At 41.6% G+C, this 12,331-nt stretch overlaps 3 protein-coding genes across 3 annotated transcripts in view; 1 reads left to right on the top strand and 2 right to left on the bottom strand.

Moving 5' to 3' along the window:
- The window catches only part of LOC106808756 (pre-mRNA-splicing factor SPF27-like), a 3,914-nt gene extending 3,157 nt beyond the window's left edge, over positions 1-757 (bottom strand). Inside the window, exon 1 of the mRNA XM_014811598.1 lies at positions 529-757. Coding sequence (XP_014667084.1) covers positions 529-603 — 75 coding nt within the window. The 5' untranslated portion in view covers positions 604-757. The remainder of the gene's footprint in view (positions 1-528) is intronic.
- Positions 758-885: 128 nt separating this feature from the next.
- Positions 886-6,836, top strand: LOC106808754 (alpha-L-fucosidase-like). Its single transcript, XM_014811597.1, has 8 exons — positions 886-1,600; positions 2,607-2,713; positions 3,089-3,216; positions 3,654-3,787; positions 4,023-4,120; positions 4,557-4,689; positions 5,032-5,202; positions 5,710-6,836. The coding sequence occupies exons 1-8, from the start codon at positions 1,239-1,241 to the stop codon at positions 5,963-5,965; spliced, it is 1,389 nt and encodes a 462-aa protein (XP_014667083.1). The 5' UTR covers positions 886-1,238; the 3' UTR covers positions 5,966-6,836.
- Positions 6,837-7,400: 564 nt separating this feature from the next.
- LOC106808761 (ubiquitin-like protein ATG12) overlaps positions 7,401-12,331 on the bottom strand; it is a 15,966-nt gene continuing 11,035 nt past the window's right edge. The window contains exons 2-5 of the mRNA XM_014811605.1: positions 10,679-10,860; positions 9,468-9,604; positions 9,020-9,082; positions 7,401-8,231 (exon numbers count right to left, since the gene is read on the bottom strand). Of these exons, the coding sequence (XP_014667091.1) occupies positions 8,172-8,231; positions 9,020-9,082; positions 9,468-9,604; positions 10,679-10,860 (442 nt within the window). The 3' untranslated portion in view covers positions 7,401-8,171. The remainder of the gene's footprint in view (positions 8,232-9,019; positions 9,083-9,467; positions 9,605-10,678; positions 10,861-12,331) is intronic.

Raw genomic sequence — 12,331 nt, 5'->3', positions numbered from 1 at the left:
TAATTAGTTGTAGGTTTAGATTGTGGTTACTGGTTAGTATTAGAGTTAGGTTAGAGTTAAATAATTAGTGGTAGGTTTAGATTGTGGTTAGTATTAGAGTTAGGTTAGAGTTAAATAATTAGTGGTAGGTTTAGATTGTGGTTAGTATTAGAGTTAGGTTGGAGAGTAGGCGACTCCCTAGACTAGCATTATATTACATTTATGTAATACAACATGAACAGCGCATGCGCAGCAACTGCTCGGACGAACAGCGCATACGAACAGGTGTCCGATGCTCGGACGAATATCCACGTCGTTTGCCTAATCCCCAGGCGGATCATCTCCGGATCTCGACCCACGTGCCGAGCTGGTCCGAGTGGTCGACCTCTGGCGGGTGGGTCATGTTAAACGCCAAACGGAGCTAGTCTAGAAGACATGACCCATTGTGTATTGTATTGCAGACATGAAGTATTGTGGGACATGTTAACTAGACTAGGTAGTAGGCCTAGGGCCAGTTAAACAGTGCCCTAACTGAGTTCACGTACGTACCGCTTCTCGTACGCCGGGTTCATCGTACTCGTGATCAACGTAAGGAAGAGCATCTACAACAACTTCTCCAGCCATTGTGAGAATCGAATCTAACCTAATCGTAATTACAACTACCGCAGAATTTAATAGTAGACAGTATGAGATGCGAAACCACAAATCAACTCAACGAACAAACAAGAACGCAAGAGGTTGCCATTTTGGATCCGAATTTATAGACGGATCCCAAATTCTAACACTTCGTTTTCTTTTAATTAACAAAGAGGAGAGGTGCCCATCTACTCGTCACTACCACGTGACATAGAAGAAATCCGTGACGACCAATCATAAGTAATGTAAACTACAACGACCAATCAAATGTTCGGTGATACAGTGGCGTATTATTATTGTTATGGAAGAAACTGTACTCTGTAGTAGAACCGTAAATCGGTACCTAATTTATAACAAAACTGCAGTAAACGTAGCGTATCAGGCTGGTAATATCTAGTAATAACCAGAGTGAATAGTAAATAGCTCTTTGGACCTGTAGGCGCTTGGTTCCTTGTGTTTGTTGAGTTGAGACTGCGTGTTCCGTCTCCACCGACGCTGGACTTTACTAGGGCCTACTTGCTGCACACCGCAGTACAGGTTGACTCACTGAGTGTCAGTATAGACGCTCGTCACATAGGCCTATAGGCTATATACTCAAATTATAATACAGAAAGAAGCTGAGGATGGCGAGGACAGTATGCGCTAAGAGCATGCTCTTGGTTTCTCTTTTGGTGTGCTGTTTTATTGGGCTCACAGCTGTGAAGTATGATCCAAACTGGAATTCTATCGATTCCAGACCACTTCCTTCGTGGTATGATGAGGCAAAAATAGGCATTTTCATACACTGGGGTGTCTTTTCTGTGCCTGCATTTGGGTCTGAATGGTTTTGGTGGAATTGGCAAGGTATTAAAAATCCTGATCATGTCAAATTTATGGCGGACAATTACAAACCGGGTTTCACGTATGCAGAGTTTGCGCCAAAGTTCACTGGAGAACTCTTCAATGCCACTCATTGGGCAGATGTATTCAATTCGTCTGGTGCGCGGTAGGTTTATTTGTGTGCATAGTCAGTCTATATATAGGTATCTACACGTACCTCGCTTTACTGTACTACATACAATTCTTCTGTACAATACTGTTCTTCTGTACAATTATTAATATTATTATTATTATGTGTATTTATTTTTCGGCAATCTTGTACAAGATTACGCTGTACTTGAAACAGCCAAGGAAATCCGTACCTCCAACTTGCAGTGGTCCCTTAAAAGTTCTAATTAACCTTGAGCCATGCAACACTTCCCTAATAGTAAAAAAATTCGACTTCAGATCTGCACACATTAAAGGGACTGGTTAAAATACATGTTTAAAGGAACAGTAGCCTCTAGGTTCTAGGGTTATTTTCAGCTAATTTAGGTTATAATTGCGCTAAACATAAAAAGTTTCCATGGTTTGCATCCACGCATAGAAATATTTTTCTTTAATGTTAAAACTAACGACTACAGTTTGATTCAAACGACGGTGGGCCACCAAAGCGCCACGATGAAGTTGCGCAAAACCACTTCTCAGCCAAGGGCTACAGACCGAGGTATTTCTATTTATTCATTAAAAGCAAAAGGATTGATAATATCTTATAAACGACATTATATTCAGTATAATATGGATAAATTTGCCCTAAAATGAATATCGTATCGGTTAAATAGACATTAGGATAAATATAATTCACTTTTGTGATTAGCCCCGGTCATTTACGCTGCAAATAAAAATGCAAATACGCAACTTTTTCAGGGTGGCAGCACGGTGCGGCATGTTCATGCGCGCCGTTGTTTTTTTGTTTTTTTTTTTTTTTTTTTTTTTTTTTTTTTTTTTTTTTTTTTTTTTTTTTTTCAATTATTCGTAGCGTTGATGTGTAAATAATTAATTAAGTATCTGGTGACAAATACATGTGGGTATAGACGATTTGTTATACAGTAAGTACAGTTGTATGCAGTAAAATCCTAGAGGCTACTGTCCCTTTAATATTGTGTATCATTAAACAATCATATATGTTGCAGATATGTGGTGCTAACCAGCAAGCACCATGAGGGATTTACACTTTGGCCCTCCAATGTATCCTGGAACTGGAATGCAATGGATGTTGGTCCACATAAAGATCTAGTTGGTAAGATTAAGTGTGCTTCAAAAATGGATTAGGTAGCAGATGTTATAGTGTATATGTGTATGCTCGTGATTGGTAAGTTTATTGTTCATGAAATAAACGTTGTTTAAATTAGAAAGATCTGTTGAATGCACGTACAGATCTAGTAGAGACGCCAACATTCTTATTGTAATTGATTCAGCATTTATAACAACAAATTTTGGTTTCAATTTTATTCGCTCTGCCATCTTTTGTTCATAATAATATTATGTCACAGCCTTATATATCTTGCAGGCCCCCACTTTGTCTATTTAAATTTGTATTGCTGTTTCATTACTTAAGTAATTACATAGCTGCATGCATGTATGCATATTTGATATTTGAAGTTGCACGTTGTAGGTGAACTGGCTGGACCTGTTAGAAACAGAGGTATGAAGTTTGGATTGTACCATTCTCTCTTTGAATGGTTCCACCCACTTTATCTGGCTGACAAAAGCAGCAAATGGGCCACTAAACATTTTGTGAAGGTAAGACGCCTAGTCAACAATGCCAATTAGTAAAATGAAACTCGGTTATGTAACTGAAGCTGCCAGGGTCTATATCTCCCTGGGTACGGTCCGGTATACCGGAACGTACTTTGGTACTATCTAATATGCCAGACCGTACCTCGCCTACTCCACTAACGAGTCTAGGGAGTCGCCTACGCTTACTCCCTAACCCTAACCCTAACCCTAACCCTAACCCTAACCATATCAGATAGTTACCAGGGTACGTTCCGTAACCAGGGTACGTTCCGGCAGTACCCATGCAGGGAGATATAGACCCTATCAGCGTAACTGAAGCACACTTCAATTTTGTTGTGATAACAACACAGTGTAACCATGCAGAGAAGTGCTGTGATCCACACCAGATATTCCTTTTGTTATTCCTGTTTGAGCCATACAGGAATTGTGTCCCATTTTAGTCGAAGACGATGCCTGAACTATACGAAATCGTCAACGCTTATCGACCTGACATCATCTGGTCAGATGGGGAGTGGGAGGCCCCGGATACTTACTGGAACAGCACTGACTTCCTGGCATGGCTGTACAATGAGAGGTAACGAGAGGGAGTAGAAGTGTTGTTATAGAGCCTCATCTACGGGCATCCTTACATCCAATTCAACACGGCTTTGCTCATTTACTTAATCTATTCTTACGTTTATGATTGTTGGACCGATAACCTTGCAGACAGTTATAGGCTTTTTAAGCCCCCACCGCACACGAGCTGTGCTTATCTTTTAACGCAGCCAACATGTTGCCAGTGTTAAGCACACTTTTATTTTGTTTACCAGTCCAGTGAAGGACACTGTGGTGACTAACGATCGCTGGGGCAAGGATACGTTATGCAAACATGGTGGATATTACACGTGTGTGGACAGATATAATCCAGGTACGTGTCAATATCATTCAGTGATATATCAGACATACAGTTGGTTTGTGAGATTAGCTCATATTTTGTCAGTGCATAATGTCATTGTGAGAAAAGCACCTTAGAAATGCTGAAAACGGGACGACTTTGAAACAACAAATCCAAACTCATGTGAAAGCAGATAATGTTATTAGAATAGGTGAAAGCAATAATGCCACAATATTTCATTTCAGCTCATGCAAATACTAGAATTCGTGAGGACATCATAACATGCACTCGCAGCTGAGCAATTTCTTGATATTTGTAAGCTGACGTAACTAGAAGCTACAATGATAACATTCACATCATCATGGCTTCATATAGATTTATAATTGGCATAACATACATGTGGCAGCATTTATTTTTCGGTGTGAAGTTTTTGTGAGCAGTAATCTTGGCCATGATTGAACTGCTGTAGGTATCTTACAAAACCATAAGTGGGAGAACTGCATGACTCTCGACAAGTCGTCGTGGGGCTACAATCGGCGCAGTAACCTCACAAACTACCTCACGATCCATGAGACACTGACCGTTCTAGCTTCTACTGTCAGGTGAATCGCTTGCTTGTGCGCATACATACAAACGTGCGTGCGCACGCTATGCTTAAGCATTCTAGCTGACATCATGTGGTGAAGCGGTGCCTGAGAGTGGTTGTGGAATCAACGTGTGAACTGCACACATGTGTTAGAGGAGAGAGACCTGCATGTAGTCCCAGAACCAAAGCTATCGATGAAATAAGAGTTGTGGCGATTGCGTTTTATTCATATCTTTTCCGCTTCGAATCATGAATAATCGCACTTTCATTGCCTAGCAACTGAGTGAAATTGTGTTGATGTCATAAACCCAACTTGCTTATTGTTTTTTCCGCTAACACCCGACCGCATGCTGCACAGTTGTGGCGGGAACCTGTTGATCAATGTTGGACCGACAGCGGACGGATTAATCTTGCCAATCTTTGAGGAGAGGCTGAGGGAGCTGGGGCAGTGGCTGAAAGTTAATGGGGAAGCCATCTATTCATCAGAGCCCTGGACTCATCAGAACGACACCTACACGCCGGACATCTGGTAATCATTATTCAGCAGTTGGCATGAGTGCACCATGGGAGGAAGTGATTTTCTGTGGGGTGTATATAGCGGGATGATATAGCAGAAAGAAGTTTCCATGATGTGTCTGTATGTGTAAAGCAGAAGTAACGTTTCCACGTATACTGCTGTAAACTTATTGTACACCTAAGTTCATATCGTTATTAGCTGTTTCCATGAGCATCATCCAACAATCCTTAGCTAGTTATGCAGTTGCTTTTACAGTACTGAATCACCTTGTCAGATCATATAGCATATGCGAAAGCAAAAGAGGGGTAAATGTAAAGGTAGTTTGTGCCAACCCATACCATGTGCTCATAGAACAGCAGTTCTTCTTGCTTGCATTTTCACTCGGTTTCTTTTAATCACTTGGGTTTTCATGCAGTGGTCCATATACATACAATACAATACCGCAATATATAATCAGGAGATAATATATAATGTGGTATATAATACAGCAAGTTGTTAATCACCTGCTTTCTCGCACAGGTACACGAGCAAGGTGACAGCAGACGGCTCGCGACACGTCTATGCGATCGTGCTGCACTGGCCTCTTAATAACCAGCTTCATCTAGCATCCGTCACCCCACAGTCTGAGATGAGTGTGAACATGCTTGGCCACGCCGCCGCGCTGGAGTGGAAACCTCGCCCGCGTGGAGGCGTCGTCGTCGCCATGCCTGCGCTGTCTCCCCGTGACATGCCGAGCCAGCACGCATGGGTGCTCAAGTTCCAGCACCCTGCTTGAAAGAACGGCTGAGTCTGCCAGAGAACGGCGGGTGTGTGCATGGGGGATGGAGGCTGTGATGCACTGATGCATTTGCAGCTATGGTGTGATCATAAATGATGCAGTGATCATGCACTGCAAGCGTTTTAAGATTTTATCTTGGTTTAATTCATGATCACGAATGTATAACGCATCCATTCCAGTTTAATTAAAATTGTTGAGTAGCTGTGATAGTGTCATAAACAATGCAGTAATCATGGTTGTGGCTGGGATAATTAATATGTGAATAATCTGGAATATTATGGAGCGTGTATTCGAGATTAACATTAGATTGTACAAGTTTTCTACAGCCATTCTGTGCCTCCCTTTTTAACATTATGGTGAGCATGTGCATTAGTCTGATATATGAATATTTGCGTATAAGCAAGTAATTTCTTGGTGTATAAATTTGTATGAAATGAAGAGATGTTAATATAGAATTATATATATTTGTAGGTATATTTGTTTCATGGCCCATTTTGTGAATAATTACAACAAAAGGAAACTCCTCTAAGTGTCCTTTATAGACGAGGCGTTTGTCCTTTGGAAGTGGTTTAACTAGATGACTGCCACTCATGAGATCTACCAAGTTGGTTTTATAGACAGGTTTTTGGTTCATAGTTGTCCATGCACTACCACAGGTTTGAATATATGTAAACCACCACTGGTCTACATCATTTGCATTATATTTGTGGTACATATTTGTATACGAAATAATTGCATGACCTGCGCGAATTTTTAAAACCTACTTAAGTGGATATATGCGGCACATGTGCTAAACGAAAAAGTGACTTAATTCGTCATGTAAAATTAGTGTTCCCACATGTAATAAAAAATACTAAAATTTAAACAATTATACTTCCTAGAATCAATTGCGTTTTACACATTACTCAGCTACTATAGTAAGCCAGAGATGCCAACACTTCTGAGCTAACTGTAGTGAGGATGTCTGAAACCTGTAGTCCGAGGGTCACGCAGTGACCCGAGTATGCTAGAAGGGGTTCGGGGCATGCCCCCCACCCGGAAAATTTTTGATTCCGAGATGCAATTTCCTGCATTCTGGGACCCAAAATGACAATAAGTTCGCACTGATATTTGCTGCTAAATACATGTAGTTATTTTCAATCATGTTATATCAATGTAACACTGAAAGAAAACACTTGAAATATCATCACTGATTTTTTTTTCGATCGTAATAAAAATTGTAGTATGCAAACTGGTCGTAGTGGTCAAAATCCAAACGAAATTCGTATTAAATACGGATAAATCGTAGTGGTTGGCATCTCTGGTAAGCCATTAATAATAAATCCCGTTTTTTTTATCTGGTGGGTATAAATCTCTGAACATGGAATCCTCCTAAAATTAGTAGAAAATTTAAAAACGGTAGCAAGGATATTCAAATCATGTAAGAAATGGATAATAATCATATATCATATATTAACTTCACAATACAATATACATACAATGTTATATACATGTCCGACAATACTTATTGCAAAACACAAATTTCTTGCAATGCCATCTGTTGATTAGCTGATATTTCTTCAGTTAATTACTAGTAGAAGAATTGTTGAGAAGATTTCCGAGAGAAAAAGACCAGCTTCTTGTCTTCCTCTAAAAGATTAATGACATGGTAACGATTCCTGCTCTCGCCAATGTTCAAGTCAACCTTTGACCACCTAGGAACAGACACTCGAAGGCTATCTCAATACCTACATTTCACACCAATATTTTCCAAAACGTATTCCACGGTGTGTCAGCGACTAGAACTCTTTACTAAAGTCTATTATCTCTACTGCATCACCCAAACGGTTAAAAATCTGCCTTGGCTTCAAATAACATCGATAGGCACACACCATCTGGAGGACTTTTGTTTAATAGTGAACTACTCTTCAGACAGTGATGCAGATACAGATAGTAATACTAGTCTGCACCCCATTACTTTGCCATCGAAGTAACACTATAATAGTAACTGAGCACTAAGTGAGCATATACTATACCCAGCATAAACAATTACACCAGAAACTGCAGAGAATAATTAATGAAAGACATTAAAGTGTGGTACTGAATATATTGCAGTGCAATGCCAAAAATGCGACATTAAACATGCGACTCGACTGTTAGTGTTTGCCTGGTGGAAAAGAACAGCCGTAATTACAACCAACTCTCCACTAGATGGAGCCACGAGTTAGCCCCACGCCTGCGACTTGCAGTAGTGAAGAACAAGCTTGCCATCGCTCCCAAAACACTGCAAAGGAAATATGACTAATTGTTAGCAATCTTTGCAATTAATTTTGTTTTATTCTACCAATAAATGGTTCAACCAATTTTAACCAACAAATAAATGCATCTCATAAGAGATACGTAATGAGACTTTCTGAAAGTCATGTAAAGTGAAGTCTAACTATATCATAAAGATACAAACTGGACGGATGTAAATTTGCTTTCTAAAAATGTCACAATGTAGATACAATAATGTAACTTAACAGTGTAGGGATAACCTTACTCTGTCCCACTCAACCTTACTGTAACCTACTATAGCGGTAACAGTAGTAGTAACCCTCTAGGCTGTTAGGTGAAATTATTGTATCTAGTTGCCATGAGGCTTAGGGTTGTAACGATCCACCGAAATCGAATCGGATCGCGACTCTCTTCCCTTGATCCGATCCTCGATATTTTTCCCCGTATTTTCGGTTTCACTTCGATACCACTTTTTTCCTCCAATAGATGGCGGCACTACACTATATACTGTGGAGTGTTACTCACCAATGTTACTCAGCGGCTGTGCAGTGTATATACTCTCTAGACTCTAGTCTATTCACCATTTAGTATTCATTGGCAATTTCTAATAATTTATTATTGCCAAATAATAAAAATATAAAAAATAAGATAACACTTCAATATTTTGGGAATCGAATCGAAGGAATCGAATCGAGAGGCTAATATCGAGAACCGGACCGAATCGAGAGGCTTGTGTATCGTTACAGCCCTAATGAGGCTACAGATACATGACGTGTAAGTGCATTAGCACATTACCTGTTGTAAGGTGCCTAGCTTGTGGTCTGGTGATGGAGCGAAGGACTGATTGACATACACAAACTGAAAGGAAACAAATAATGTTTTTTTATTACCAATTACATTAAAAAATATCCAAACACACTTCATATTATACATCGATATCTCTCCCATGACCCTTCTCTGCAATATATCAGGATGCACGACTTGGTGCAATTCAGCTGGCACTAGTTCAGGAAAATATCTCATAGTATGGAGTTCTGCTCACTTTTACACTCCTTACAGCATTTTGCACGTGGGAAACATGTAAGTTCAGAAACCCAAGGAAAGAGAAGGCCAGGTTGTCATTAACTGCACACTTGTGCACGTGTCTTTCAGTTAACGTAACTCTTTGTTGTGATGTAAACTGCTTGTGATCACTGGCTGTTTGTGGAAGAAGCTCAGTCATGGACAGTGAAGGGCAACTCACCACCGACTCTCCTTCCGCAGTTTTGAGTATCTTGTTGAGTTTGTCTATTACTGTGGAAAGTGTTCTGTCTGGGTCAACTGCCCACTTGCGCACCTTTAAGATCGGAGCATCTCCAGCTGCCTTCATCAGAATACTGACTACATAGTTGCATAAAAAAGACGTATAAGGAGGTGACGCAAAAGATAGATACAAGGGTCACTCATTTACGCAGTCCATGGCAGTCCTTTAACTTTATCATAGTGCCAAGATGTAAAACTACAAATTCACTACTACTACTACACTCCAGGATGATAGAACTATGTCTGGCTACAAGCTTGATGATATCAGTAAATAATGATCGCAAGTGATAGCTAGCATGGACTGGAGAACTGACTGAGAACTGCCCTTAGTAAACTAATGCTTAAACTTGGTTGACAAGCTAGTTCAATAGTTGACACAATACTCAATGCAATGGCCATAGGCATAATATTAATATGCCTATAGCCATTGCATTGAGTATTAACAAATATAAGGCCGTGGCTACGCGACCGGTTCCGGGCGAGGAGCCGCTAGACTACGCGTCCGGACATCCATCTCACACAGTGAGCTTGTGACACGTACACGCATGATTGCGCAATGGGACGCTCTGCTGATTGCCGAGTATGTGTGTGTGTGAGTGTGAGTGTGCGTGTGCGTGTGAGAAAGAGAGAGAGAGAGAGAGAGAAAGAGAGAGAGAGAAAGAGAGAGAGAGGGAATGGGAATGTGTATGTGTGTGGTGTATATGCATCAGAGAGATGAGAAGAGAGGAGAGAGAGCCTCAGCAAGAGGTGATAGTGTGTGGTGTGATGTGTGATGTGTGTGTGTGTGTTTGTGTGTGTGTATGTGTGTGAGAGAGAGAGAGAGAGAGAGAACCGGTCAACGACGAGGACGAGCGAGAGAGAGAGACTAATTGTGAGATAGAGAGAGAGGGAAGAGCGAGATGAGGACGCGAGGAAAGGATAGACCGGCAGCAGAGCGTCCCGCTTGCGCAATCATTGCGTCGTAACGCGAGATCCGCCGCGAATCACGTGTTGAGTGGATGGTCTCGGACGCGTAGCTGCGAGGCTAGGACGAACCGGTTCCGGGGACGCATATGGCCGTAGCCACTGCGTAAATTATACTTATAGGCCTACTAAATTAAAATAGGCCTATAAATTATATTATTAATTATAAACAAGAAACATTATTCGAACTTTTCGATTGCTGTTGGGTTGTTGGTTGAGCTTCTACAACAGTGGGAGGTTCAAGCCTTTTCTCCGCATCCACAGTCACAGAAACCTCCTCCGTTTCCTCTGATTTCGTTTCTTCATCTGCTTTAGGATTTGACGATGCATCGCCATCATCGGTATCTGCCATGACTGCCAAGTAGCGCCGCCTCGCGGACACATTACAAACCAAAAATTTGGAAAAATTATTGATGGGAATCACACAACAGCGCTAACATATTATATGTTATAGTTAGAGTTAGAGTTATAGTTGTAGAATGTCGAAGGAGACTTACATGCAAAAATCCAATCTAAAACTGTCATTTCAGCAGCAGCATCCAGCCACACTCCTTCCCCTATGCTAATGTATATGGGGAATGGCGCTCGCGTCGCTTGTCGCTTTGGCAACACAAGACAACGCTTTTCGGCCGATCTTACGCGCTTAAAAAAGACAGGGGGTGGCTGAAGAAGAAGTGCATGGTAATCACTTTTGAAGGAAAATGTCGAGCAAAAGTTATAACCTTTTAGAGTTACGGTGTACGTAGTCATAACTATTCGTGATGTTTCTGGCAACAGGTCCGAGGTCTAATGTAGGCCCTATGCGCGCAGTGACACCGAGCCGCAGTGCAGCCCTGGGCGACTGGGTCGCTCTCTCAATAATACTCGGTGTTGTCGACCAGATGTATTTCCTCAGTTCAAGTGTGATACCTAGCAGAGTTTCACTTCTTTTGCACTGACTGTGTGGCTGTGAAAACGCCCTAGAACACATCTCATTAGACATAATTCCTCCCACCCAGCTTGGTACATGCTAAGTGAATCCGGCCACGGTTTACGTATAGTTCTATGCGCGAATGCAGTGCTTAGAAAGCCCAGCTTTTACACCCTCGTAGCTTCAATTAATGTCACACTTACACTGCTTAATAAACACCAAGTAATCGTTACGTCGTTAGACGGATCTCATAGGGCAGAGCTGTCGTGTATTTTTAGAAGTATAGTTTTAGAGGTGCCGCTCGTGAACGATACAACACGCTGCCTCCACGCCTCCATCTTCCCGCTCTCCATCTCTTTCCCACACATCGTCTCCTCCCTATTGCCTTTCAGGCTCTTCTTCTCTTTTAACTCGCATTTAATTTTCATAGTTTCTTATTTCTTGCATATGGTTCTCATTCACACTCTTTCTCTTCTCCATCTGCTTACCATCTTTTCTCTTTTCCAAAAAACAAAATTTACTATTTTAGTTCCCATTCCCATTTCCCATCTCCTTTCCATATACTTCTCGCTCTCTTTCCCCTCCCCTTCTTTATTCACCTTTCTCGTTATCCCACCTCTCCCTTCACTGCGACTTTTCTCTTTCTCTTTCTCTCCTCCCCTCCGCCCTCCGGTGCTCGCACGCACGCGATACTTTCTACTGCCAGCATTCTCGACGCTTGACCTCGAAGCGTCTAAGATTAGCTTCAGCTTCTGTTAGCACACGATGGCATACGAGATGAACTACCGTGGGCGCTCCCCCTACCATTCAGCGAAGCCGGGTACCCCCCCCCCACGCGCAGCCAGCGTGCGTTATATTAGCTTGCTGCGCGAAACCTCCTGGGTAATCTATGCGTGACCCTGTGCTGTTTCCGCACGGGTACCCTGCTCCCC

The sequence above is a fragment of the Priapulus caudatus genome, unplaced genomic scaffold (genome assembly GCF_000485595.1).
Source record: "Priapulus caudatus unplaced genomic scaffold, Priapulus_caudatus-5.0.1 Scaffold302, whole genome shotgun sequence".
Taxonomy (NCBI): domain Eukaryota; kingdom Metazoa; phylum Priapulida; class Priapulimorpha; order Priapulimorphida; family Priapulidae; genus Priapulus; species Priapulus caudatus.
Note: the sequence above shows the minus strand (reverse complement) of the source record. Positions and strands in the feature narration are given on the sequence as shown.

Coding starts and splice junctions, on each gene's coding strand:
- LOC106808754 (XM_014811597.1), top strand. CDS start 1,239: ATGGCGAGGACAGTATGCGCTAAGAGCATGCTCTTGGTTTCTCTTTTG. Junction 3,788..4,022: donor GCATGGCTGTACAATGAGAG/GTAACGAGAGGG, acceptor TTTGTTTACCAG/TCCAGTGAAGGACACTGTGG. Junction 4,121..4,556: donor TGTGGACAGATATAATCCAG/GTACGTGTCAAT, acceptor GAACTGCTGTAG/GTATCTTACAAAACCATAAG.